The sequence below is a fragment of the Aspergillus chevalieri genome, chromosome 2 (genome assembly GCF_016861735.1).
Source record: "Aspergillus chevalieri M1 DNA, chromosome 2, nearly complete sequence".
Taxonomy (NCBI): domain Eukaryota; kingdom Fungi; phylum Ascomycota; class Eurotiomycetes; order Eurotiales; family Aspergillaceae; genus Aspergillus; species Aspergillus chevalieri.
This window is the reverse complement of record NC_057363.1, coordinates 3,254,707-3,281,686: the sequence shown is the minus strand read 5'-3', so window position 1 is coordinate 3,281,686 and position 26,980 is coordinate 3,254,707. Positions and strand designations below refer to the sequence as shown.

Below are 26,980 nucleotides of genomic sequence, written 5' to 3'. Positions count from 1 at the left end.
AATTGAGTGCATTCTTGAAAATACCCCGTTTCAAGACGACTATCACCGATATGAAGTGGTCGGGATCTCTTTCCCACGAAGAACGAAGTCCTGAATAGGTCAGATATCAGCTGGCTCTTGTTGCTCATCTTAAATAATTCGCAGCCGCTTGGGATGAGATATATGGCATTAATATTCTCATGGGATTTACAAGGCAGTCGTTTAACAGATAAGCAAATCCCGCGAAAAAAAATAATGTTATTATCACGCTTCTCCGTTCAGTGCTGGGAAAAGATCAAATTCCGCATGAGCATCTTCAACCATTGCTCGAAGGCATTCTAGATGCATAACTAGACTTGTACAACGGAAAGCATGCCACGACAGTGGAACACATCCATCACGCACTGAACTAATACAATGTGCCTGCTAAGCAACTAGGCGTGCTCTTTATTGAGGTGAAAAGAAGAATCCAATCCCGTATTACAGGAAGCACTTGAAATGTGCAGTACACTAGTTATAACCTCATGGAAAAGAACACTCTTTCTAGGCAATCTTCTGTGCCTTCATGTCAATGAGCTCTACCGAATAAGCTGAGGCAGCTTTTTGGTGACGGATGCTCGTCCTCTTGGTCGCCCGCGCCATTCGAATATCTTGCGCCCTCAACCCCCAGTTCATGAGAATTCGAACCAATACCCCACAATCAACAGCGTCTAGAACGAGATGTGGGTACTGCACGAGAACTGTCAAGGCTGGTGACGAGTACGATGACTTTGCAAACAGTTGTGCGTATGCTGCGGAGCTCTATGATATCATTGTGGTTCCTCTGGAGAAGTGGAATCCGAACATTGGGGAGGTCGATCTTTGTGCATTGTTCAAGTTACTATATGTCAGAGGTAATGAGAGTATCTATTCCCGGTTCTTGCACTGGCTGGTTCTCGAACCAGACACAAGCTCACTTAGGGCAGAGAGATCCACCTAGACCTCAGATGGTAGCACATGAATTTTCACCCATTCCGAGGTCAAAGTGGCATGGTATTAGATTGTAATAAGCTTACAGGTCATTGATACAATATCTACTCCGTGGAACGCCAGTTCGCATATAATTACCCCAGCACGATGAAAGCCAGAACATTCAATATCACTGCTCGTAATGTGGCCAATTTCAAGGCTCGATTATAGACTAATACTCATTAGATGGAGTTCCTCCATGGCATCGCTATTTCCACCCGACATGAGCATCAAATAGAGCTAGTCAAACGCGACAATGGGGCAATTTCCTACGCCGATAGCTTGATTCAGGGTTCGCGGAAGAACATTGCCACCAAATGTCCACGGCTTTGATAGTCACATCGCTAAATGCCTCGTAGTAATCCATCCGGTTTTCTGGAAAGAAGAGGTTGGCGAGCGTTGAGATCGTAGCCTCGTCGAAAACTAGACAGGCCACATTCCGAGCGGGATGGGCGAATATTTCCTTATCATCGCACAGATCACAGGGATTCAGACTACGAATCAAAGCCTGGAACTCCTCCTGGATACGATCATCAGGTGTGCCATCCAGGTTACCTCGATCCTCGACCACATCCAGCTTGGAGCGGTGGAATGCCTCATCCGCATACGCAGACAGGGTGTAGAGCCGCAGGTCGCGCTGCACCATCTTCATCACATTCTCTATCGTTCGATGGACGTTCTCGAGGGCATAGCCTGAGTAGTTTGTCACGAACGCGCAATAGCCCCATGTGGGATCTCGGTCCACGTATTTGTCTTCCTAAAAGCTAACTTGCTCCCATCCCTCGACTTCGCGAAGCAGACCTATCCCTTCGTCCAGTAATGGGTTGTAGAGCATTGGATCATAGTAAGTGGCGGGGTCGGCTTGTGCCTATACTGCCCCGGAGTGGCCTGGCTGTCGTGGTGATGCCCGCTCCAGTACCTGGACCGAATGAGTGGACGTTGAAGGTGTGAGTCCGGGGTACTGGGCGGACAGCCAAGGACCAAAGAGGGGTCTGAGAGGCACATAGGGCGTACGTTGGGCGGTTTTCCTCGGCCGGTCATGATGTTAGCGGTACTGGTACGGACTCATGTATGAGGATTTGGTAGTCTGAGATAGCGTTTGATAGTGCGAAATTAGTAGGACATAGATCGCACTAGACAGCAATAGGCTAACCGCAACCATGGTCTCCTATTATTTACCAAGGTTTTGTCTATCCATATCATACGGAGTAGTAGTCTGTACATATGTCCCGTTCCTGTCGATGTTCAGGTACTCCAGTCGGAATTGCAGACCCAAAAGGGTAAAAGACTGTAATGGCGGAACATAAAATACAAGAATCCACTTTTGTGTCTCAAAATGTTCCAGACCATGACCCACTGGAGAGTTTTCATTGGCCCACAGAAATAGTACATACCATCGCCAATCAGATTGAATAACGGTTTTACATTTAGTGTCTGCACTCTGAATTGCTGTATGTGGAATTCCCGTGGGGTTTTACTAACAGAGAGTGTAGACATAAGAGTAGTTGTTGATATATAGAAGAGAAGGTAAGGAATGAAATCCTTTGTGAATGGAGAATACGGGTTTGGAGATAAGCATAAATAGATCAGGTGGTCTAGACTACCAAGCACCGATGATCTGCCAGTAGGGGCCGATGCAGTAGAATCTGCATTGGGCTGTCACTGTCTGCACTTCACTTCTATCCATTGTATATGTACACAAGTACAATATTTCAACCCACATCATTCTATCATCTTATCATTAATGTCTGTCTGAAACCCCAAGCAATAGCCTTATATAAGTCCAAGGATATGGTTTAACGCCGCTGTCTAACCGGCTCCGCTGGGCCCACCCGGACTTTGTCTTTTTGCCTCGTCACCATTCTTCTTTCTTTCCTTCTCTTATTTCCTTTTTCTTCTCTTTATTTCTCACTCTCGTTTTTCTTCTTTTCTCACGTCTCTCGTTCTATTATTACCATATAATCAGTCCCTCGTTACCTCCTCGTGCGCCTCTTCGGAGGTCGTGCCACCGCTATGGACTCCCTCGTTTTCCGCCGCGACGAGGCGTCACCCACAGACGAATTCCTCAAGCTCATTCAGAATCCTTTTTCGTCGGCTGTATGCTCCCTCCTTCTTTCAATATGATATACAAGCTAACGCATATCAATAATAGTTCCAATTGAACGCCCTGTCCGCCTCCCTGATCACTTCCGTCGCCGCTGCTGTCCTTCTCGCCCTGCTCTTCTCCCTCTTTCGTCCCCGTCATTCCGTCGTTTACGCCCCTAAAACCAAGCATGCAGACCACAAGCACTCCCCGCCGCCAATTGGCAGAGGCATTTTTGCCTGGTTCAAGCCTGTCCTGCGCACCAAAGAACCCGAGCTGATCGAGTGTATTGGTCTTGACGCCACCGTCTTCCTGCGATTCACCAAGATGTGCCGCAATATCTTCATCTTCATGAGCATTATCGGCTGCTCTATCATGATTCCGGTCAATCTCACACAGAGCAAGGGTGCCGTCGCACAGGGCTTTTCGGCTTTTGCTGTCATGACGCCGATGTATGTGGATACCATGGCCGTATGGAGTCAGGTTGCTTGCGCGTGGGCGTTTAATATCATTATTGCCTTCTTTTTGTGGAGGAATTACAAGGCTATTGTCCGTCTTAGGAGGAATTATTTTCAGAGTTCGGATTATCAGCGCAGTCTGCATGCACGGACATTGATGATCATCGATATTCCCCAAAGCGCACGCTCCGAAGAAGGCATCATGCGTCTCACAGACGAAGTCAATCCCACTGCAGCTCTGCCTCGCGCATCAGTTGGCCGCAATGTCAAGGGTCTTCCCAAGCTGATTAAGGAACACGATGAAACTGTCCGCAAGCTCGAGTCCGTTTTGGCCAAGTACCTCAAGCGGCCCGATCAGCTGCCACCCAACCGGCCCACCATGCGTCCACCCCGGAACCACCGCGGTGATGTAGTAGACAAGAAAGTGGACGCCATTGACTACCTTACCGATCAGATTTCACGTCTCGAGGAGGAAATCCGCTATGTTCGCGCTTCCGTTGATAAACGGGATGCCATGCCTTTTGGTTTTGCCAGTTTCGATATGATCGAGCATGCACATGCGGTGGCCTATACAGCGCGCAAGAAGCATCCGCAAGGTACTACTATCAGTCTGGCACCCCGGCCGCACGACCTCATTTGGGAAAATCTACCGTTGTCGAAAGCAACACGCAAGTGGAAACGGTTCATGAACATGATTTGGGTGACGGCGTTGACGGTCGTTTGGATTGCTCCCAACGCCATGATCGCCATCTTCCTGTCCAACTTGAACAACCTTGGTCTAGTTTGGCCGGCATTCCAGACGTCACTCAATGCCAACCCCAAAGTCTGGGCTGCGGTGCAGGGTATTGCGTCTCCTGCTATTACATCGTTGGTTTATTTGATTCTGCCTATCATCTTCCGTCGTTTGGCAATTCGAGCGGGTGATATGACCAAGACTTCGCGAGAGAGACATGTCCTTCACCATCTGTATGCGTTCTTCGTCTTCAACAACCTGATTGTATTTTCTCTCTTTTCGGCCGCCTGGACTTTCGTCTCTACCGTGATCGACGCCAATCAACATGACGAAAATGTGTGGCAAGCACTGAAAGAGGGTGAACTCTACTCCAAGGTCATTAGTGCCTTGTGCAACGTATCGCCCTTCTGGGTGTCCTGGCTGCTGCAGCGGAATCTAGGAGCCGCCATTGACCTGGTGCAGCTCGTCAGCGTGTTCTGGATCTGGTTCGTCCGGACGTTTATGTCGCAGACGCCGCGACAGGCGATCGAATGGACGGCGCCGCCACCGTTTGATTATGCTAGTTATTACAACTACTTTTTATACTACGCAACGGTGGCATTGTGCTTTGCGACACTACAGCCCATTGTGCTGCCAGTTACAGCCGTGTACTTTGGGTTGGACGCCATGCTAAAGAAGTACTTGCTGTTGTATGTGTTCGTGACCAAGAACGAATCGGGCGGACAGTTCTGGCGCGTCCTGTTCAATCGGATGGTATTTGCGACTATCCTGTCAAACATCATCATCGCCCTCGTGACCAAGGTCAAAGGCACATGGACCATGGTGTATTGTGTGGTCCCGCTACCGATTTTGATGTTGATCTTCAAGTTCTACTGCATGAGGAAGTTCGACACCGACTCCAAGTACTACAACCGCGCGGACCTGAGCGATGCGGAAGCGTTGGCGGCGGGCAATCATGCTCGCAAGGCTTCAGAACGGCTCAGCAGCAAGTTCGGCCATCCAGCTCTGTACAGACCCCTCATCACTCCGATGGTGCATGCCCGCGCGGCCGATGCACTGAAGAAGATCTACCGGGGCCGTCTGCATAACTCCATGGTAGAGGGTGAATACTCAGATATTGCCTTGAACCCAATGTCCGCGTCGCATCCTGGCAAGTCGGATCAATCCGCCACAGCTCCGTTCGAAGTTGTCCCAGAGAACCAGCTGGACTTCTCATACTTCAAGGACCGCCCGGAATTCCGGGACGAGTTCGGCGGCGGGATCTACGGCCGTCCAGAGGATCTTATCACAGAACGGTCCCATACACCACGCAGCATGTTGGGCGGCGAATGGTCACCCGGCTCATCGCGCGCGTCCTCTCCAGCCCCATCGGGACTCTCTATGTCCATGCCCACATTGCCTGCCGACCCCTACAGCCACGTCCATCCCGTCTTCCGTCCACCATTATCTCGCGGTGATAGCGGCCACGTGGGACAGGGATTGTACCAACAGACAACGAACGAAAGTGAGGCGTCACTGCTTGAACAGGCCCAAGCCCCTGCACAGACAGAAATGCCTTCTGCAGCATTGGACCGCTGGCGTACCGGGGGTTATGGACCTGTTGAGCAGGATGATGACCCTGGGTTTATGTCGTATGAGGCGTATCGGATGGCAAGGTAGTTTTGGGGTCTTTTTTTCGGGGTTCAGGTTTATTTGGGTTGGTTATTTTTCATCATTTCTTCTTGTATATTTTTTGATATATAATTTTGGACACAAGTATATAGATTGGATGAGATGGTGACGAGTTACGTTATGCGATGCAAACTTGGAAATCAAATCGCATCAAAGCTGAATTCCCCATATAGAATAAACATAAAAGGGTCTGTAGCAGCGTACTCAGCGAAGCGATTACCCGATTAGGCCAGGCGGATCCCAATCCGCGGAGCTCGGAGCTGTCTCCTTTCCGCTTTACGGTCAGCAACTCAGCTCTACTCTGACATGTAACAACGTCAAACTGCAGGGTTCCTCTGTGTGATGGCCCATTGATTCTTTCCGCGACTCTCGTCTCACGCTTATTGCGCCACTTGTCATTGCGACCTAGTCACCCCGTCCGTACCTCCGCGGCGTACTTCGTACCCCGATCCCATATCAACAGAGAAACTCAACCACCAGCCTGTTCTCGCAAACCAATCCAAATCAAAACGATAGAAAATGGCCTGGTACTCCATCCTCCCCCCCGACCTCACATACCTCGAAACCTGGGCCGCCCGGATCTTCGTACGTCCTTCCCCCTCCCCGTCCACGTTCCTTTACCCCATACCTCTCCCCCAATCAACCATTCCCCATTGCTAACGAGCGCAGTTCATCCTAGGCCTAATAACCCTCCTCCCCTGGACTGCCCTCCTTATCTTCGACTTTGTGCTGTACATCGTGCGCATGGCGCTTTACGAGATGCCGGTTGTCGGGGGCCGCGTGAGAGGTGCGCAGAGACCGCGGGCGCCGAGTTTGAATGAGAGGCTGGATGGGGGTGCGAGGAGGGTTTTTGTGCTGGGGCAGGGGGGTGAGAAGAATATTGAGGGGTATGTTTATGGTGATGGGGATCTGGATGAGGAGGGATATGCGGAGGGTTATCGGGATGAGGGGGAGCGGGAGCGGGAGCGCGAGGGGAAGAAGCTGTGAGAGAGATGCGGGATACATACTGGGTAAGGACTGCGATGGGATAGGATGGGATATTATTGCATGGCGTATGGATTTTTTCTGATATGTATAAGATACCCATTGTGATTCGTTTGTACGGAGTACTTGTTATCTATAGTTGATTATCGATTGTGACTGTCTGTCGGTGCTTCGGGGCTTTGTCCAATTGACGGCGCCGAATTTCGGTGTTACTATACCCTAGAGGTTAATGGGATGTATTTATTAACATGGCATTTCCATCATAGATTCATGTTCGTTAAGAGTTGTTGGATCAATATGGCTATGATTGATTTCTCGTGGATGTCCACCTGGATTTGGTCATTGACCTCGCCGTCGACATGGGTGTCGATGTCAACCCTGGCATTCGTTCTTATATGCTTGCTATACAAAAGACAGTCTCAGTCTCAACCCGTACGCCCCCTCCCCCTAATACCTATAACTATGAACCTCGACTAACCAACTCACGGAAGAAATACACCTTCCCACCAATAACCCCTCTCCCAAATTTCAACCATGAGACCACAGACCCCATACAGCTCCGTCCCTTCAAACCGAAATACCACTTAACCATGGGTACCCTCCCTTCCACCCACACGCGCCCCTCTAGACACAATACTAATTAATCTACCCAGGCCTCACAAACATCCCCCTCTCAGACTTCCTCCCCATCGACAACACATACAAATCGCGCCTCGCGCTGCGCTCATCACTCATCTCAAACCATAGAGATACAGTTATCGGTGTCTCTGACGATGACGGGAGAGATACGAGGGTCAGACAAGCTGTGGAGGAGTTATATGCGTTTGTCATCGGATGGTATCTACCGAGCCGGTATCCGTCAATGTTTAGGGTTATTCCCGCACCTTCCAGCAGGAAGGGAGGCGAGGTGCTGGAGAACAAGGTAACAGGCGACACATGGCCCACAACCCTCGCCAACACTCAAAACGCAGAAATAGCCCTGGAAATCCTAGGCAAAACCATCGATGAAGACTTCCTCATCCTCCTCCCCAACCCTTCCACAGAGAAATACCATCTCTCCGCATACATAACCTGCTACCCGTCCGGCTTCAATCCAGCCCGAAAGCTCGGTCTGCAGTTATCTACGATTCATGCTCCTGTGCCCGGATACGCTGAGAAACTGGAGAAAAGCATGGATCGGTTCTTTGCGAGGATCGAGGTTGGGAAGGTTGGGAAGAGGGTGAATTGGAGTGTTACGACGGGGGCGGGGCTTTTTGCGGCGTTTGGGGGAACGCATGCGAGGGTGGGGGAAGAGTTTGAGTCCCTAGGGGCTGGAGAGTTGGATGTTGAGTCGGTGAGTCTTTCTTTTGAATTGGGGGTGACGGAGGCTAATGTGGTGGTTTGGGCAGACGTTTCTGCGTTGTGAACGGCAGACGCTTCATCGATTACCGACTAGTAAAGCGTTGATATTCGCTTTCCATACGTATACGTATCCCATCCAGCAGATCAAGGATGAAGGGCTTGGCGAGGAATTGGCTTCTGCAATTGACGGGTTGAAAGAGGGGAATGTGCCTGAGATGCATTTTTACAAACGTGGTTCTGTATGGGGAGAGGCTGTCAAGGCGTTTTTGCGAAGTTAATACCATCTACTCTATGTACAGGCGAAAGGTACTCTAAGACAATCTCTCAAGAACCTTGAGCAGATCCGCCGTGACACCCATAGCGGTCACATCACCACCAGCACCAGCACCCTGCACAATGAGCGGGTTGGCGCCGTAGCGCTGCGTGTAGAAGCTGATGATGTTATCACTGCCCTTCAGGCCAGCAATAGCGCTGTCCTTGTCAAAGTACTGCAGGCCAACGCGAACCTCCTTCTTGGCCGTGTCCACGCTGCCAACGTACCGCACAACCTTGCCCTGCTTCTCAGCACCATCCTTAATAGCAGACATCTGGCCGTCGAACTCGGGGAGACGGGTCATGAACTGGGTGATGCCGTCAGAGGTCGAGGGGAGGGAAGCCAGTTCGTTAGGGATGAGCGACTCAATTGGGAACGAGTCGGGTCCTTGCACGTCCAGGCCAGCGATACGGGCGAGGATGGTGAGTTTCCGGGCAACGTCCATTCCGTTCAAGTCATCACGCGGGTCAGGCTCGGTGTAGCCAAGATCCTTGGCCTGCGCAACAACCTCACTCCACTTAGCAGAAGCACCAGCGCCGCCGGACACAGGGGCGAAAGTGTTGAACAGGAACGACAATGTCCCCGAGAAGACACCCTCAATGCGGGTGATCTGGTCACCGGTAGCAACAAGGTCCTTCAGCGAGGAGATCACAGGCAACCCCGCACCCACGGTACTCTCATGGTAAACCAGCGCCTTGCCCTCGGCGGCAGCACCGAAGATGTCCTTCCACAGACTCAACTCACTCGAGAAACCCTTCTTGTTGGGCGTAACCACCGAGATACCTTTGCGCAGGAAGACAGGGTACGAGCTCGCCAGCGCTGGGTCGCTGGTGTTGTCGACGAGGACGGCGCGGCCGGGGGCGGAGGAGAGGTACGAGGCGATCTCGTCGACGGAGAGGGCGCCAGACTTGGTGAGAGAGGGGGTTTCTGAGGCAGTCTTCCAGTCGCCGGCAGGAATGCTGGGCTTGTAGGCTGGGGAAGGGGAGAGGAGGGTTTGGGAGGAGCGGGCGAGGAGGACGAGTTGGGGAGCGTTGGGCAGGCGAGCGAGCTGGTTTAGGAAGGCAGTGCCAACGCCGCCGACACCTGTGCCATTAGCTCTGTGTGTATTTGAAGAGGGTACGTTTCGGCTTACCGATAACACCGAGGTAGATAGGAGAAGCCATGGTCAATTGGTTGTATGCTGTGACTTTGGATGTTGATAGAAGGATCGAAGAAATGTACGTGGGGTCGCGGGGCCCTCGATGGCTTAGTCATACATGGTAAGTTAACGTAGTTAACTAACTAGTGAACGACAGATACTGAATAACTGAAGACAGCTACTACAAAGCCCTGGTGGAAGAAATGGACGAGATGATGGAGTAGTTGACTGGGTAGTTGAGAATTGCTATGCTATGTATGAGGTTATTCTGTTCATTATCTATGGCATAGTGAGCCTCGCCCACAGCAACCATCCACCCAGTCATGATCAAGCACTAACCATTTGAAACATGGTAGGTACTCTGAGAGCAAACCAGGGAAATTCAATCTTTTTTTATCATTGTGTCTCACTGAGTGACTATGTATAAGGTATATGCAAGACTGGTGACGTCACCAGCAGCAATATCTGATCTACATATCTACTATACCCAGGGATAGATCTATGGGCTTACTTCCTTCAATTCACATATAACAGTCTGAAGAATATGCTCTTTACCTTCGATATCACAAGCTAATGTTGATTATATCGACCTGCTTGTGTCTACTATGCTAGCCACCTCCCATGGATCAGCCATCAGTTGAACGCACGCCAGGATGGCCGGATACCATCGGAGACTTGTCCCAAGCGCTGATGGCTCTGTCACATCCTGCCGCTATATACTGGGGAGATGATCTTATGCTCTTCCACAACGAAGCTTGGGAAGATGCCGCTGGCGGCGTTGATAGGCAAAGAACGCCACAGCGGCATGCTCTTACGACCAACGCTGTTGCCGTGCTGTTGACGGTGTCGCATGGTGGCAAGGCAGGTGCATTGCGGGGCGAGGATTTGTTGAACATTGATCGATGTGAGACGGATAGCCATGTCTTACTAAGTCAGATACCGGGCGTGGGTGCCGACTATGTGACTGGCGTTATTGCCCAGTTGATCCCTAAGATTCATTCTCGAAAACCGCTTGACGATGATCGGAAGCCTTTGTCGACCGCAGATGACAAGGAACGCAAAGATGCAATGGATGACTCGAGGGGCGGTGCTGGGGCCTCTGCGATGAATGGCACCATGAATGAATCCGTTCAAAAGCTTGCCGATACGTTACCAGCTGGGCTCGCCATTATCAACCAAAAAGATGAGCCTGTGTTTATCAACGGGCGCTTTCAGAACCCCAATTCCTACCACAGTACAAAATACTTCGAGACTCTATCCCAGTCCATCCACTCAGACGACTGTGGCCGAGTCGAAAGTGCTTACCAGGAGGCATTGGCGTCCCGATCTGAACTGCGCATCCAGTATCGTGTAAGAGATCAACATGACTGCTGGCACTTGCTGTTATTGAATCCGCTTGGTCATGGCGACGTGCAATACCCTGGTCTGGATGAGCGTGGAGGGTTTACCTGCACGGTTGTGGACATCACGGCCGAGAAAACCGCGGAAATAGCACAGGCAGAGTCCGCGCGAGAAGCGCAGGAGCACAAGGAACAACAAGAACGGTTCATTGATATGATCAGCCATGAGATTCGGAATCCGCTCTCCGCTATTTTACATTGCACCGAAGACATCATAGAAGCCGTGAAGGACAAGAAAGCGGACCAGATTCAAACGGGGGATATCATACAAGCGGTAGATATTATAAATCTGTGTATCATGCATCAAAAGAAAGTTGTTGACGATGTACTCTTGTTCTCCAAACTGGACGCATCCATGCTGACCTTATAACCGCGAACCGTCCTGCCACGGTTCGAAATACCAATTTCACTAAAGATGTTCCAACCTGAGCTCCGGAACCAAGGCATCCAATTTGAATTCCGACTTGATAATTCCTACATAGACTATGGCATTGACTGGGTCAAGGCAGATCTAACCCGGATCAGCCAAGTGGTTATCAATCTATTCTCAAACGCAATCAAATTCACCAAGACCAGGGGCACGAAGAAAATCGCCCTCTCCATGGGTGCTTCCCTGGAACGACCGCCGTCATACCCACCGAATATCGTCTTCTTCCAATCAGACGAGGCTGCATTACGCCTGGACGCAACCAGTGGGCCGGAATGGGGCACAGGCGAACCGGCGTACATCATGGTCGCTGTCAGTGATACTGGGATTGGGATCAGCCCTGAAAGCCAGAAAAGGCTCTTTGAGCGTTTCAACCAGGCGACTCCCAAAACAGGGGTAGAATATGGTGGCTCGGGGCTGGGATTGAACGTTTGCCGGAAACTCTGTCATTTGCACGGGGGAGAGATTGGAGTCAGCTCTAAGGAAGGGGATGGCAGTACCTTTGGGTTTTTCTTCAAAGTTCTTCGAAGTTCGCGAGCATCCCACGATGAAAAGGTAGCACAGGAGGATGAGCCGGGAATGGACGAGTTGCGCAATCGACTTGGATCACTTGGCCATAAAGTGTCCGAAGCCGAGCAGACGAATCCCAATGATTCTGATTCCGAGATCTCAGCGAAGCCTATTGTGACACAATCGTTAGAGGTGAAGCCGAACGCCGCGGACGACGGAAGGACAGGCGACGAGCGGACACGAAATACGGCCAAGATCGCAGAGACCGACGAAGACCAGGATGCAAACCGACAAGAAGCCGCCAATGGTGATTTATCAAATGAAGACAAGCCAAAGACAGAATCTTCTGGACCTTCCCATGGGGAAAGTGAAAAAATACGAATCCTGCTAGTCGAAGATAACATCATCAACCAGCGCATCATCTCCCGCAAGTTACAATCCCTTGGTTTTGAGGTCTCAAAAGCCAACGATGGCCGTGAGGCCGTTGAGATAGCTCAGACAGGTGGGTTCAGCTGCATTCTTATGGACAAAGAGATGCCTGTTATGGATGGAAACGCAGCAACGAGGGCTATTCGACAATCGGAGCATAGAAGCATTGCATCCGTTCCAATCATTGGTATCACAGCAAATGTTAGGCCGGAGCAGGAGGCCGAGATGAAGCAGGCGGGAATGGACAGTGTTATTCACAAGCCTTATAGAATGGAAGAGCTTGTGGGAAGTATCAATCAAGTAACCAATAAAGAAGCATGAAGGTGGTTGCAAGGTATTGGATATCACAAACGATCAACGAGGACCCTCTGACATATCATTGTTTTACCACCAGTATTCCAAATAGTTAATCCATACATTTGAAGATACACCGTTGGCATCCTGAGCTGTAATAGGCTCCCTAGAGCGGCGCTCTCCTTTGGCCCAAGGCACAGTAGCTTCGGACAACATACACAGTATCTGCTTTACGTCAAAGTATTGAAGGGACTAGCCTTGTCTTAAACGCATGAAAGGAACAGAAAGTGGTGAATAAAAGACAGTGGTAAGTTAATCAAACTATGCGCTGACTTCACTGCCCCCGACGATCCGGAATGTTCTCCGCTCCGCTAGTTCAACATCTTCAACTTCACTACAACCACCAACCACCAACCACCAACCACAACTACAACGGAAAATGGCATCCAACAACAACTCCCTTTATGGCAACCCCCGCCGAAAACAATCCCAAAACACAACCCCCCAATCCTCTTCCTCCCTCGCATTCACAAGCCACCTCTCCTCGCTAATCTCCCAACACCAACCCTCGACCACCGGCCGCGCGCGCCCCTCCAAATCCTCCAAATCAGACATCTTCTCCGTATCCAACCGCGGCGCCCAGAAACGCGCTGCAGCCGACTTACTCGACGATAACAATGGTCAACAACACAAGACCGAGAAGGATATCGGGAAAGTGGACGAAGCGACCCTGCATCGGTCGAAGAGACGGATGGAGGAGAAAGTAAGGCTGTATGAGGATTTAAAGAATGGGTCTTATCTTGCTGGGGATAGCGATGATGAGGATGAAGCTGGGGCTGAGGGTGGTGGCGACGCGTATCTGGCGCGACTGCGCCGGAAGGAGAAAGAGGGTCTGGTTGATTTCGATCGCAAATGGGCTGATGAGGAGCGCAAGCGCGAGGACAACGAGGATTCCCAAGAAGAAAAAGAGGAGGAGGACGACGACAACGCGTCAATAATATCCTACGAAGACGACCTCGGCCGCACCCGCCACGGCACCCGCGCAGAAGCCGCCCGCGCAGCCGCAGAATCGCAATCCCAGCACGAAGCCGCCGAGCGCTGGCGCCCGCAACGTCCGACGAACTTAATATACGGCGAAACCATACAAACGCAGGCGTTCAACCCGGACGCTAACACGGCCGAGCAAATGTCCTATCTAGCGGCCCGGCGGGACCGCTCGCCTACACCGCCCGAGGAAACGCATTATGATCCGGAGGGTGAGGTTCGGAATCGCGGGACGGGTTTCTATGCGTTTTCGAAGGATGAGAATATTAGGAAGCAGCAGATGGAGGAGCTGATGGGGGCTAGAGAGGAGACGGTTAAGGAGAGGGATGCGAGGAGGGAGCGGAGGGCGGAGAGGAAGAGGGTGAAAGATGAGAGGAGGAGGAAAATCGAGGAGTTGAGGGTTAAGAGGAGGGCGGAGGTTTTTCTGGCGGGATTGGGGGACTTGGGGGTCCAGAGTTGATTTGTTTTATACTACGGAGTATTGGTTCTGAGATTGATTGAGATACCCATTTGCATTTGCGTTTGCGTTTTCATGTCATTAACATAGATAGATAATAACCCAAAAGTGTGACACAGGACGCGCGAAATATAATACTAACATAATAACATCTATACAGACAAAAGACAGAGTCCGCCTCGTCGTAATCATCAGTCGTGTCATAAGTCATTAATCGTAACACGCATATCCGTCTGATACTCGATATGCTTGGTTTTCGTCTCTTTTCTTCTCTGTTTTCGTTTTCTCTGATGGCCCTCAGACCAACTCAGCAATCAACTCCCCAATATTACGCAAAAATGCATCCGCATCTGCCAACGTCAGCATCACTCTCGACAAGTAGGACCAAGGGGAAAACTCACCAGCCCTCGTCAAAAACCTTAAAATATGCTCCCCCCTTGCTGTAACCTGCGGATTATAATCCATAAATGCAAACACACTCGGATGCAATTCCCGCAAAAGCACAGCCTTGGGATCGGACGAAGACCGCCGGATCCACGCGCGAGTCATGATGTGCTCTTTGATATGGTCTGTGATGAAGGCGGTCCAGACAGGGCTGCGGTCCATTTCACCTTTGTGGACGGAGGCTTGGAGGCGGACGGCACCGGTTATGGTGTCTTGGTAGATGCGGAGGGCGTGGAGGTAGTTGTCGTCGATTATCTGGCTGGGCCGTTTGTCAGCGGATACGAGGGGAAGGAGTTGTAAGTTGGGTGGGTGCTTACCCGCCATATAACTCGACTTCGTCATCGAGTTCATAGTCGCGGATTTTTCCGACTGGTCGGCCGCAGTCTTGCGAGCGCATTGCTAGAAATGTACAGAAGAATAGGACCATTCCTTGAATTGTCAGCACAGCTTTCGAAGTAGAAGGGCACGGGACATACGCTCAATCGTACTGAACTTCAGATTCGCCCACAATTCACCGGCTCCCCTGCGCCGACGACGACGCAGTTCAAGGCACGATCCATTTCGGAAAGCCTCCAGCATGTTAAGAGGCATGCAAAAGTACGGACTGGGTCGAGAGCCGCGAGGGCCTTTGCACATGATTCGGGCTCGATGGTCGTCCTCCCGGAAAAACATGTATACTCGAAGATCCGAGTCGCCAGTAAATGCCCTAGCAGGGTCAGTAAGGTAAATGAGCGAGGGACAGATGACATTACAGTTGAAACAGCTCTTCATACCCTTCATCGCGAAGCCACCTTTTCAAACCTGGATTCGGATCTCCTAAGCATTTCGAACTACACCACATCAGCATATATTATGTAACGAAATCCGGAGGGTGCTCACGTTTCGCCAACGTTCGGAACCGGGGTAGTTGTATGCTGGTCCAGGAATACATCCTTTGCCCAGTGATCAGCCGCAGTATCTAGGGTCGATTGGGTGCCACTAGAACTCGTCTGTGAACCTGGGACATCTGGAACGGAGGGAGGAAAGTCGGACGAGTACGTCCCCGAGGACGGGGATAACGGTGACTGAGGTGACTGCATTGACGATGACGGTCTCCGTCGTTCGTACGATCTGCGATTGCGCGGTCTGCGTCGTTCACTGACTGGACTGCTGGGCTCACTGCCGGAGGAGCCTCCCACGGTTAAGGCACCAAGACGAGGTACTAATCGGGCATTCTGGGATTCTTGTTGGAGCAGGAGGGATTTGATGTTGGATCGAAGTCTTGCCGTGAGACGAGCATCCGAGTCCTTGCTATAAAACCATGAGTCGAATGAATAAGGGAATACCGGGTATCTGGATCAACATACTCTTTAAACTCATCCTGCAGCTCATTTAAAAAAGTCTTGTATTTTATAAGCCGGGTCGACAACGAATCCTTTGATTCCTCCTGGAAGTACGAACACAGATTCAACCACGTCCGCTTAAAGGTTTCTCGATGCGGCCCGTGACGAGTTTCCAGATCACCAAAGAAATCAACAATGTCCTCGAGAGTATATTTCAAACTAGTCCCAACTAGCTCCAGATCCGACTGAACATGGTGGAGAGTATGGCGGTATGCACGGTTGGAAGCGAAATCGTCCAAGAATTTCAGCGAGACACTAATAGCATAGAGATCCGCGATGAGGCCGGTTATTTCCGTGGCATATTCGGGCAAAGGATCTCGAAACATGCGGAAGCCCGCGGCCACATCCTCTGCATTATCGGCAGATGTCCGCAAGGCCATTATGAGAGCGTCAGGCCATATATTTGACTGTCAGTGAGAGGGGAAGAAAAGAATCAAGAAATAGAAAAAGAAGACTTGGAAAATGTATGTATTTGTAAAATGCAAGCAAGCCACCGGACGTCCGCTCCGCACACCGCAAAAAAATAAGATGGAAGGGAGAAAAAAAAAGGTTCGTTATGGCGTCTGTGGTGTAGCGTTATTGAGATCAGCCCCGGGCCGCATATCCAGTCAGTGAGCAGTGTCAACCCCGGAAAATCAAGACAAGATAAAGCAAACTGGCACGAGCTTCGAGTAAACCGCGGCGAAGATTAAATTAAATCAAAGAAGAAAAAATCCCAAAGGAAAAAAGAAAACACAGCAGATTCTCCGGTGGGGCATTCCAAAGAAAGAAGACAAAGACTAAATCCACCGGTGCGGCTCCCTTATGCCTCTTGGAGGGTCCAGCAGGCTTTCAGAGCATTATTTGCGGCACAGACAGACAGAAAAGACAGCCAGACGGACAGATAGAATGTGCTGGACATGACGCCCTCCGCTGTTGACGTGTTCGTGCAGCGCGCGCAAAGACGCCAATCACTGAGTGCATGGCGGAAGAGTGTCCATTGATATGGAGAGTGCCCGTACAAAATAGCCGTATCGAGATTGATAAGTATGAGAGTACAAATACTCCGGAGCAAACGATTGTGTTTAGGCCAATTTGCTGCCGATATGCTGATAATTCCGCGTGTGAAAAGTCCACTGGAAATCATTCTCGAATGTGTTTTGTTTCCGGACTGTTGGTGCTGGCAGTGACAGATACTGACTGAATTGGCCATGAGGGGAGGGGGACACTGTCGATTCATCTCGACCCAAATCGGGGATAGCAACGTTGTCCCATGAAAATGAGACACATCGGTCTCCGATGCAGGATGTTAGCGGCTGGCTGGAAACACATATTCCTCTTGCGCTGTCAACTGCGATGATCCGGTGATTTATCAGAGATGAAATATGCTGGCCAGACTGTTCACAGCGATGTTATCTCTGTTTGTACTCCGTGGATACAGTACTCGAACCGGAGTGAACAGTGCCTCAGGTGTTGATATCAGGCTGTCAGGCTGAAAGGCATCAAATATAATCGATCAGGCGACAAGAGATCACATGACTTATCGCGACGCGTGACACGTAAACAATCACGCGTCATAGTCGGGAGCTTGGGCCAAGCTATACCACGGTTGTTATCTACAAACTACCTGTACAAGTATACAAGGCAAGACGGTTGATTAGGCTATAGTATACAGCAGTTCTTGCTTGCCTCTCATCAACAATCCGGCAGCTTGCAATTCCAGTTTCTTTCCATGTACTCATGCGCGTTGCAGCGCCCGCGCAATTCCAGCTGCCCAGTTCATACCGTTGAAACCATTTCCCAGTCGAAACGAAAACACAAGAACCCCTCCTCAGATCGAAATAAAAAGCATGGAAGAGAAACCACCGTCATCCCATACCAGACATTGACTAAGAAAAATGAAGAAAGAAAATGGAATCGAAGAACAAAGTCACAGACGAAGAGAAAATGAAACAAGGGGCATCAGAAGAGGAAAAACAAATACAAGCCAGGATTCGGAAAATGACACAGAAACGCCGAGCGGTCTAGACATCACGAGACCTATAGAAATGGGGCATACTCTAGGACGATTCTTCATCTTCCTCGGCCTCGGCGGCCTGCTGCTCCTGGAAAGTCAGCACGAAAAGATTCATGAACATCAGAGGGCCATAGCGGGACTAACAGCATATTTCTCCTTCTCATCCTCGTAACGCTTCTTGTCGGCGGCAGCCTTCTCTTCGTAGGGCTTGCGCTCCGAGTCGCTCAGGTTCTTCCACTTCTCACCGAGCATCTTACCAACCTGACCTGTACAGAAGATTAGCCGGACGAGTCTCCATTGACGCAGAACGGAGATGACGGGAAAACCTTACCGAACGAGATGCCAGGGTTCTCCTCACGGACTTTTTCCCGGTTGTCGTTGGCGAAGAACATGTATGCCGAGAGACCACGCTTGGGCGCGTTGGGGTCTGGGACGAGTTAGCCAGGATGGCCATGATGAGGAAGGACAGGAATTGGCGAAGGATACGTACCCTTCTTCTTTCTCTCGACTCTGGGCTTGGTCTTGCGGGTGGTGGTCTTCTCCTTAGGCATTTTGGATGAAAGGTTGCTGAAGAAGCGTTAGAACGGTGAAGAAGACCCAATTGGTGTATTGAAAAAGAAACACGGAAGAGCGCGGAGCAGAAAGGAGAAAACGCGGCGGATGAAGAAGAGAGAAGAACGTTGAAAAAAAGAAGAGACGGAAGGAGAGACAGAAGGTACGGAGTAGGGTGAGTGAGCGCGCGTTAGGTGTGGATGCGGCGATGCGCGCGCCCCAAACAGCGACCGGGCGCAAGTCCAAGAATGACGCGCAGGGGGGAAATAGATGATGAAAATGGATGCAACAGAATCGCGAGAAGATCAAGTTTCTTCATTCACAGGGTAAATTTGTGGCAATGGAAAGGAAATGGTGGTTCTGCGCTGTTGAAGCGCGCCCAGTAAAGCGCGCCGCCATGAGGGAAACAACAGGAATAAACCAAGCAATTGCAAGTCATGATAGGGATTGCAAAGCAGGCAAGAACATGAGAGTAATAAAAATCAAGAAAGAAAAAATGGTAGTGTTGAGGAAAAATAATAAAACAGAGGCAATGTTTATGAGGAGACTCACCAGAACGGAGATGTAGTACTTTTTAGGGAATTGTATGGGGAGCGAATTTGTATGGGGAGTTGGTAGTAGTAGAGAGAGTAAAGAGAGAGAGGGAGAGAGAGTGAGGGAAAGAGAGGGAGTGCGAGAATAATAGCAGAGACTGAGAGTCCGCGGGCGAGGGGTGGTAAGAATGGGCCGTGAGGGTGAGTATGGTATGGTATTGTTTGGTATCATACACTCCTCTGCTGGCTGTCACTGGCAAAGAGAGAGTAACGTACTGTCAGCACACGCTGTACTGTATTGGCCGGTGGGTTTTGCTGGGAGTATGGTGTAATCCCTCTTACACCGAGGAATACTTATTGGCTGCGGTTCTCTGACACAGCGCGGTCCTGATGCAGCTCCACCGTCATCGGTTGGTCAATACAATACCGTATGTACTGTGGTATCGTACTATTACCACCGATTAATATGGGAATACGTACGGTGTAGTACTCAGAGGTAGTATTATTATTCTACAGCTACAGAGGACTTCTAAGGCTTGAATGGCCTGATAATCATTATCAATCATTCATGATCGATTCCTTACTTCCTTACTTGCCAGTATCTCCTTGCTCCAGTCGTGGAGTCCATACGTGTTCTGCTGTAACTATGGCCTGGTGGCTCATCACCACCGCTACAAACACCCCATTAGTGCAAAGTACCAGTCACACGCCTGAAGATTGCCAGAGTACTACCGAGCACGGAGTAATACTACTATTTACGGAGCATTTATGTAGGGAATAAAGTAGCCCACTATTATTACTTGCAGGGCGCATCCATACCATTCAGAAAAACGACCTAGGGCACAGACAGAACAGTCGGTAGTACTCCGTAGTAATGCCACCGCATTCCCGTCCCCAAAAAACAAAGCCGAAAATGGAGCCCAACTGCGTCATTGAACAGTGCGTGTCTGCAGCATTGTTACTCTGTACTTTTCTCCGTATTCTCACTCGTCGTACTCGATGCTACTCCTCCTGCCAGTACTGAGTACGTATGGAGTAACTCCTTGGCTGTATCCGTCTTGTGATTGTGTCGAGTGCAAACAATACAAACGCCAATCTGAACCGTTTGATCTCCGTACTCTAGGAGAGTTAAATGTAGCAATTTGAATTTCTATATAGCAACTATGGTCATTCTAATTCTACTACATGTACTATGGTCATTCTGTGCCTCTGCCAATTGTAAATCGAAGTATCGCCTGTTCTGTGATAACTTTTCTGGCCCCAATAACATTGATTGCCACAAGGGCGAGGACTGCGTCGCAGCGTTCTGTCTGAATATTCCTCCCATTTATCACTCTTTAATTTCTTCTGCTCGCCGTGATTCACTATCGTCTTCATGTGACCAGAGCCTCTTGCGTTGAGTGTCACTTTGAGGGTTATATGGACCCTGTTCGCGCAACCCATGGTCGAAGAAGTACAAATGCTTGAGGGTTTCCAGCTGAACTCGCGTCTCCTTCAGAGCATCCTGAGAACCACCTAGCACAACAATTGCCCGGAAGATGGCACCCATTGAATCCCCATGCCAAGGATGCGGTTCAGAGAGGATCTCCGCGGATTCATTTGTCAGTAGTCCACCCATTATGTAGTTCTTCAAGAAGACAGGTCTGTATAGGTCCCCTATATCCGATGAGGAAACCTTGCCCTGTGAAATTTGATAATCTTTATAATATACGGCTGTAGCGACCGCACGGGACCGCCTGTCTTTCTTCTCCTATCGCTCAACTCGAACCGAATGGAATAGTCCAAATCTTCGGGTAAAAGTACGAAACCCGGGTCGGCTTTATCGTACTGGACATGGCAGGGCTGACAAAGCGATCCCCTTCGCAGTAGATTCAAGGCTGGGATGATGTCGCCCCATAATATGACATGCTTCCGCGACATCCGTTCCGCACACCCAGCATTTCCCTTGGGTATATCCTTTTATTTGGAGCTTGACGGGGTCTGGGAAGATATCTGATCCATGTTCACTATCTGAATCCGAAGACGAAGAAGTGCGTGAAGCAGGCGGGGAAAATGTAAAAGGGCGTATCGTGAGTTTCTTCGAATTCGCCATTTTGGTAAATGCGCATTCTTTTTAGATAGGTTTAGAGGCTGACGAGAAGGAGACATAGAAGGGGATGAAGGCAGCAATCCGACATATGGATGACTCAAGGATTATCGCCATTCCTCTGTCAGGCAGTCGTTGGTTGTATACTTTTGGCTTAGGGCAGGCATCCGCAGAGAGAAGAGCTCTAGGTCGTGTTGAGTATGGACTTGCGCAGTGTAAAAAATGTACATAGAATGGAGTGGCCAGATCGTAATTGATTATTCAAAGTCTCATGTACAGCTGAATATCGATTAGCCAACAATCGACGGCAAAAATAAACAGATAAGTCAATCATCGGATTCATCAAGCACAAGTGCACTGAGCTTGTCATCATCTGCCCAGTTCACGCCACTGCCAACCACAATGGCGCTAGCAATGTTCTTCATGACTTCCCAACGCGCTTGGCACTTCTGCTGCTCCGCATCTAGCGCGTCGAGTTGCGCCCGGAGATCCCGATCTTCCAGTTGATCCCTCCACGAACCATCCTGACCGGTCAGTTCCAACAGCTGACGCACCAGTTCCCGGTTTCTGTCGTGGATCTCGCGATTCTCCATCTCCAGGTTCGACAGTTGCCGTAGTATCGCATTATGTGCAGCATGGAGGTTTTCGTGTGCGAGCGACAGGACGTCGCGGCGATTGATAAGACGGAGAAGATCCCTGGAGCAATGTCAGTATGTAGATCTAGGGTATGTATATTTGTGCGCGTGTAGAATAGGATCGCCGTACCGTTCAGCTGGCGATGTGGCTTTCAGATGAACTGCTTTCAGACTTGGTTCGGTCATAAGAACTGTTGCCACTGCTTTCCTCCTGACGGTATATGTCGCTCGGGCCTCGAGTAGTTCTTGTTCCGCGATCGCGAGTTGCTCTTCAACATTCTCGCCGGAGACGTTTTCGGTCTCTATGTGGGAAACGTAAATTAGCATAACCGAAAAGCAATAAACAAGGGATAAAGAGCGCACCCTGCTGTAGAAGCGCCTTTTCCAGCTTTTGTTCCTGAGCCCGATGGTACAGCTGCAGGATCATAGCCTCCTTGTCGGACAACGGCGCAACATCACGCGCATCGTCGGCTGCCAATTCCAACAGAGACACTTCGCCCTCCTCCAAATGAGGTAGAGACTGAACCTTTGTAGAGGATGCCATGAGTGATCCCAAAGCTCACATCGTGTGATATCCCGTGTAGATATGCTTGGCTGGCTGTGAGACGGCGCGGGCGGCGGAGTGTGATGAAAGAGTTGGGTTGCGGGTTTGTGCCTGGTTCCGGAGGCATGTCACCGCTACCGCTGGGGATAGCTCCGAACGCTTATTCTTGATCTTCATCATCGTTTCATCTCTTCTTCTTTCTCATCCCCTGTTATATTCCGACCCTCCATTCTTTTTTAGCTCTTCTCTTTTTCATTCTTTTCCGATAAGATCCTCTGAGTGCTGGTTCAGTGCTGGCTCAGTGCTGGTGCGGAGGGGATGTCATTGCACATCTACATTGCTCACACTGGTGAGCATTTCTTAGCAGATCCGGTGTCGTTCGCCTCGTACGTCCATCTGATATACCCCGATAGCTGTCCGAAGATAGCGTACTTTATTTCCCTGCTTGTCTTTGCTCTGTCTAACCTGTAGTCTCTCCGGTCGCCAGCCCCGACGCCCTACGGTCATGGATTGCCCGCCATACTTCCATACCCTCCCAGAGACAGATCTTGATGACTGCCCGGGGGAAGAATGTCAAGATCCAGTCACTGGCGATAGAGGTATGGTTTGACCGTTTATATTCGCCGTCTATAACCAATGCTAAAGCGCTTCGCAGGATGAGATCTTCGTGTACGACCGCGGCTACGTCAGTGAACCAGGCAACGTCGACCTCCCGCAACTTCCGGCTCCACAACCCTTACGACCCGATAACCCTCCCGATACCCTTGCAAACCAAAACGACTTACAATCATGGCGGAATCTATACATGGCCCGGAGATCGTGGGCGTTTGGCCTAGCAGAGCGGTGCAAGTCCATTGACAGGAGCGTGCGGGAGCACAACGAACGGACCGATATCATCAATCGAGGAGTGGGTGTCGCTCTCGAGAACCTCAAGTCACATGTCGGAAGTCTAGAACAGCGATTTACAGAAGCGCAAGCCTGGGCACGCGATCTCCTGAAGGAACAACGGGCAGCTCTGGAGGGGTGGCAACGGGCCCTAAATACATTGGGGAGTATTCCGGCCCGCAAGGAATTCTCGTTCCTGGGACGTCCGTCGACACCGACGAAGGACCAAGATAGGCCGTCGGGGACATTACGGGATTTCGTGGACGTGGAAGAAGTGCGGAGAGCTGGAGCAGATGCCTCCATCGTGTCTCCGCGCTTCGCTGGTCAAGTGGAGGATATCGAGCAGTCCGTTGCTGCAATTGTATCGGATACTCAGCGTCTAATCCAAGACGCTTTACCATCAGGTGCAGAAGGAGTGGACGGACTGCTTGAGGAGGTGGAAACTCTCACCAAGAAAATCAGTTCTGACTATGAGCATGTTCTGGCGCTGCCCAGCAACCAGAAAACGCTAGCCAACATCTCTCGACTCGCTTTGAGCCATACCCAGGACATCTTACCTTCCCTGCTCGACATTGCTACGGAACTCCAAACCGCACTGGACAACGCCATTGCCCGGTATAACGACGTCATGAAAGGTTCTCTCAGCCATATGCATGTCATTTCATCGATCGAATTCCGCCTCGCAGATATGCAAAATCAACTGCTCAACCTTGATGTACAAGGTGACTCGTTTGAGGTTATCTACTCTGTTTTTCACATGCCCATGATTTATGGGTCCATCCTTGTCGAGTCCGTTCGGCGGCGTGAATGGAACGACAAAATGAAAAGCGATTCGTTAACACTAGCGGAGGAGATGGCTGTGTTTAGAGACGAGGAGCAACGTCGCCGAAAGAAGTGGATGAAGAACATGGGAGAATACTTGTCGCTTCCTGATGGCGCTGTCCCTGGGATTGAAGTGAACTTGCAGGGCCAGGACCATGAATGGCCCGAAGTCAGTAGGAAGGAGATTGAGACATATCTCGAGGAGCTAAAGGGCAAACCGGGGCTGGCCACCATAGCCCAAGAGCTAACCCAGATGTATAAAGACTTGGATGCACCCACGCGCCAACAAAGGCGCAGAGCCAAGGCATTCAAACAAGGCAGTATCTTTGACATGGGTAGGAGCTCCTTCTTACTGCGTGGTGATGAGATGGTTCGAAGTCTTAAAGACGAGAAGACCAAGCTTGAGGATCGACTGAGAGGTTCGGAAAGCCGTATCCGCAAACTCGAAGATCTTCTTCATCGCCAGAGTCACATGAACCGGCCAGCAAGTTGCCATTTTGGCGTTGAATTCCCCGCCTCGCCAGCGTCTGCTCACCCTGATCCGATGTCCAGGCGTTCGTCCGTCTCGTCAAGGCGGATGTCGACAAATCAGTCTACAGAAGAGAAAGCATTGGCCCAGCGCATTGTTTCGCTTGAGGCTGAGTTGGCTGCTGAGAGGGAGTCAGTACAGCGGCTGCAGAAAGAAGCCCATGCTGAGCGACAGTCCAACACGGACAAAATCCACGAGGAACAGTCAACGAAAAAGGATCTCATGGGCAATCTTGAATCTCAGCAGCGTGAGTTCGAGGAAGAACGCAAAATGCTCGAAGATGAGGTGAAGCGGTTGACATGCGAGTATGAAGAGGTCGAGGAGGCACTATACAAGGAAATGGACAGTCACGAACACGAACGGCAAGACCTCGATGAGCGGATACACCAGCTGGAATTGGAGCTGCAAGACGCTCATTCAAGTGCTGAGAGTAGGGCGAACAACTTGACAGAAGAGGCGGAATCCGAGAGACAGAGTCTCCGGGAGAAGGTCAACGAGTTGGAGAAGCAAGACGCGGAACGGCAGAAACGGGATCAGGAGAATTGCAATGCTCTGCAAACTGCACTTATGAATCTGTCTCCCGGTGGCGTGGTGCCTGATGACATTCCTGGCATCATCAAGGCAATTGAGGTTCTGTCGGAGGGTCTGTCGATACACGCTAAGCGTGCTGATGAGAATGCGGCCAACGCCACGGCTGAGTGTAAAACTCTCGAGGAGCGCTTAAGTCAGATGGAGTCCGAGATTGAGGAATTGAGGAAGACCTCGGAAACACGCCAAGCCGACCTATCTGCTGTGACATTAGAGTTGAATGACGAACGGTCAAAACTCGAAGACCTTCAATCTCAATTTGTGGCCGGCGAAACTGGCTCCGACGCCCTGCGACAACGTGTGGCAGAGGAGGAACAGAAATTGTCCGAGTTGTCTCAGAAATTGGCCGATGCGGAGGCCAAGGCACGTCAATCCGAGGAGGAGCTTACTACCTGGAAGAACAAGGTCGCAGCCGCATCGCAGTCTGAGCAGAAAGCTGCATCTCGGAACGCAACCCGGAGGTCACGATCGGAAGAGCTTTCAAAACAGCTCTTTGGAGTTGTTGAACGGTTTGGACGCATGCTCGAGCAGTTGGGCTTTATCGTCGTCAGACAGAATGGCAACATTGTGGTCCAGAGAGCGTCGAAGGTCAATGCTTCCACCGAAAACCTCTCCCAATCTGACATTGTCTCGCTCAAGCCCGATCCTGACGTTATGAATTGGATGGATGCTGATAGCTCCGAGGAAGAGACGGACCGCTTCATGTTCTTCATGGAGACTTTATACCAATTCGATGTGGACGTCTTTGGGGATGCGGTTGTCAAGCGTGTCAAGGATATCGAATTGCTTGCCCGTAAGTGGCAGAAAGAAGCCCGCGGATACAGGGAGAAGTACCATCGGGCGCACAGCGACGCCCATGATAAGATCGCCTACCGCTCCTTCAAGGAAGGTGATCTTGCCCTGTTCCTCCCAACTCGGAACCAAGCCATCCGCTCCTGGGCTGCGTTCAACGTCGGAGCACCTCACTATTTCCTACGTGAACAGGACGCCCACAAGCTCCAGGCCCGCGATTGGCTACTCGCTCGTATCACCAAGATTGAAGAGCGAGTCGTCGACTTATCCAAGTCATTGAATGGCACCAACCCCGACCGACGATCCGTGGGCGAAGTTAGCGACGGCATGTCCGTCGACGAAGAAAACCCATTCGAATTGTCCGACGGCCTCCGCTGGTATCTCGTGGACGCCACGGAAGAGAAACCCGGTGCCCCCGCGACACCAGGTCTGGGTAAGAGCACCGTTGCGTCTGCGCATGTCGACGCAAAAGGCAGCATTCGGTTAGGACGCCCATCCTCCGCAGGAAACGTTGCCAAAACGTTAACCAAGAGCCTGGATAGTCGACGGAACAGTTCCAATTCCAAGAAGGGACCCTCGTCTCAGCTTGCCAACGATTCTACGACGGATCTCACTCGCGTTGATGAGGCTGAGTCTAGCTCTCGGCCACAGGAGACAGCTGACGAGGTTCGCCGTGACCCGCCTCAGGGCACTTGATTTTGTCCTGCGGGGCCCTTGCTTTGTTATCTACGTCCTCCCGAACGGGAACTGACGTGAGGCATTCTAGGGCTCGCAACGAATGCTCAAGACTACTCCAACACAACGACAACGACGACGAAAACCAGGAAGCCCGCTCCGTACCTCACAGGTGGTTCAAATGCAGAACGCGGATACATCAATATCACGCTCGATGACTAGCCAACGTTCTGGCACGATATTCCGGC

At 50.7% G+C, this 26,980-nt stretch overlaps 13 protein-coding genes across 13 annotated transcripts; 7 read left to right on the top strand and 6 right to left on the bottom strand.

The window, feature by feature from the left end:
- Window positions 1-1,231: 1,231 nt before the first annotated feature.
- ACHE_21155S (uncharacterized protein) lies at window positions 1,232-1,639 on the bottom strand (the record flags this gene model as incomplete). The annotated part of the gene is made up of 1 exon (XM_043275207.1): window positions 1,232-1,639. The coding sequence occupies one exon, from the start codon at window positions 1,637-1,639 to the stop codon at window positions 1,232-1,234; it is 408 nt and encodes a 135-aa protein (XP_043134219.1).
- Window positions 1,640-3,000: 1,361 nt separating this feature from the next.
- ACHE_21154A (putative DUF221 domain protein) lies at window positions 3,001-5,920 on the top strand (the record flags this gene model as incomplete). The annotated part of the gene is made up of 2 exons (XM_043275206.1): window positions 3,001-3,084; window positions 3,140-5,920. The coding sequence occupies 2 exons, from the start codon at window positions 3,001-3,003 to the stop codon at window positions 5,918-5,920; spliced, it is 2,865 nt and encodes a 954-aa protein (XP_043134218.1).
- A 531-nt stretch (window positions 5,921-6,451) lies between these two features.
- ACHE_21153A (uncharacterized protein) lies at window positions 6,452-6,919 on the top strand (the record flags this gene model as incomplete). Its single annotated transcript, XM_043275205.1, has 2 exons — window positions 6,452-6,517; window positions 6,602-6,919. The coding sequence occupies 2 exons, from the start codon at window positions 6,452-6,454 to the stop codon at window positions 6,917-6,919; spliced, it is 384 nt and encodes a 127-aa protein (XP_043134217.1).
- Window positions 6,920-7,275: 356 nt separating this feature from the next.
- ACHE_21152A (heme-dependent oxidative N-demethylase family protein) lies at window positions 7,276-8,535 on the top strand (the record flags this gene model as incomplete). The annotated part of the gene is made up of 3 exons (XM_043275204.1): window positions 7,276-7,510; window positions 7,570-8,249; window positions 8,305-8,535. 3 exons carry the CDS (start codon window positions 7,276-7,278, stop codon window positions 8,533-8,535), a joined length of 1,146 nt encoding a protein of 381 aa, XP_043134216.1.
- Window positions 8,536-8,568: 33 nt separating this feature from the next.
- Window positions 8,569-9,733, bottom strand: ACHE_21151S (homoserine dehydrogenase; the record flags this gene model as incomplete). The annotated part of the gene is made up of 2 exons (XM_043275203.1): window positions 8,569-9,653; window positions 9,703-9,733. 2 exons carry the CDS (start codon window positions 9,731-9,733, stop codon window positions 8,569-8,571), a joined length of 1,116 nt encoding a protein of 371 aa, XP_043134215.1.
- Window positions 9,734-10,329: 596 nt separating this feature from the next.
- ACHE_21150A (putative sensor histidine kinase/response regulator) lies at window positions 10,330-11,478 on the top strand (the record flags this gene model as incomplete). The annotated part of the gene is made up of 1 exon (XM_043275202.1): window positions 10,330-11,478. The coding sequence occupies one exon, from the start codon at window positions 10,330-10,332 to the stop codon at window positions 11,476-11,478; it is 1,149 nt and encodes a 382-aa protein (XP_043134214.1).
- A 45-nt stretch (window positions 11,479-11,523) lies between these two features.
- ACHE_21149A (uncharacterized protein) lies at window positions 11,524-12,795 on the top strand (the record flags this gene model as incomplete). The annotated part of the gene is made up of 1 exon (XM_043275201.1): window positions 11,524-12,795. The coding sequence occupies one exon, from the start codon at window positions 11,524-11,526 to the stop codon at window positions 12,793-12,795; it is 1,272 nt and encodes a 423-aa protein (XP_043134213.1).
- Window positions 12,796-13,207: 412 nt separating this feature from the next.
- ACHE_21148A (CCDC174 family protein) lies at window positions 13,208-14,272 on the top strand (the record flags this gene model as incomplete). Its single annotated transcript, XM_043275199.1, has 1 exon — window positions 13,208-14,272. The coding sequence occupies one exon, from the start codon at window positions 13,208-13,210 to the stop codon at window positions 14,270-14,272; it is 1,065 nt and encodes a 354-aa protein (XP_043134212.1).
- Window positions 14,273-14,566: 294 nt separating this feature from the next.
- On the bottom strand, window positions 14,567-16,475 carry ACHE_21147S (uncharacterized protein; the record flags this gene model as incomplete). Its single annotated transcript, XM_043275198.1, has 6 exons — window positions 14,567-14,972; window positions 15,031-15,142; window positions 15,190-15,419; window positions 15,466-15,543; window positions 15,593-16,003; window positions 16,060-16,475. 6 exons carry the CDS (start codon window positions 16,473-16,475, stop codon window positions 14,567-14,569), a joined length of 1,653 nt encoding a protein of 550 aa, XP_043134211.1.
- Window positions 16,476-18,134: 1,659 nt separating this feature from the next.
- Window positions 18,135-18,642, bottom strand: nhp6 (high-mobility group nucleosome-binding protein; the record flags this gene model as incomplete). The annotated part of the gene is made up of 4 exons (XM_043275197.1): window positions 18,135-18,179; window positions 18,236-18,357; window positions 18,423-18,518; window positions 18,582-18,642. 4 exons carry the CDS (start codon window positions 18,640-18,642, stop codon window positions 18,135-18,137), a joined length of 324 nt encoding a protein of 107 aa, XP_043134210.1.
- Window positions 18,643-20,506: 1,864 nt separating this feature from the next.
- Window positions 20,507-20,794, bottom strand: ACHE_21145S (uncharacterized protein; the record flags this gene model as incomplete). The annotated part of the gene is made up of 1 exon (XM_043275196.1): window positions 20,507-20,794. One exon carries the CDS (start codon window positions 20,792-20,794, stop codon window positions 20,507-20,509), a length of 288 nt encoding a protein of 95 aa, XP_043134209.1.
- A 794-nt stretch (window positions 20,795-21,588) lies between these two features.
- On the bottom strand, window positions 21,589-22,441 carry ACHE_21144S (centromere protein H; the record flags this gene model as incomplete). The annotated part of the gene is made up of 3 exons (XM_043275195.1): window positions 21,589-21,958; window positions 22,028-22,199; window positions 22,261-22,441. The coding sequence occupies 3 exons, from the start codon at window positions 22,439-22,441 to the stop codon at window positions 21,589-21,591; spliced, it is 723 nt and encodes a 240-aa protein (XP_043134208.1).
- A 318-nt stretch (window positions 22,442-22,759) lies between these two features.
- atg11 (autophagy protein ATG11) lies at window positions 22,760-26,753 on the top strand (the record flags this gene model as incomplete). Its single annotated transcript, XM_043275194.1, has 3 exons — window positions 22,760-22,827; window positions 22,929-23,040; window positions 23,097-26,753. The coding sequence occupies 3 exons, from the start codon at window positions 22,760-22,762 to the stop codon at window positions 26,751-26,753; spliced, it is 3,837 nt and encodes a 1,278-aa protein (XP_043134207.1).
- Window positions 26,754-26,980: the final 227 nt, after the last annotated feature.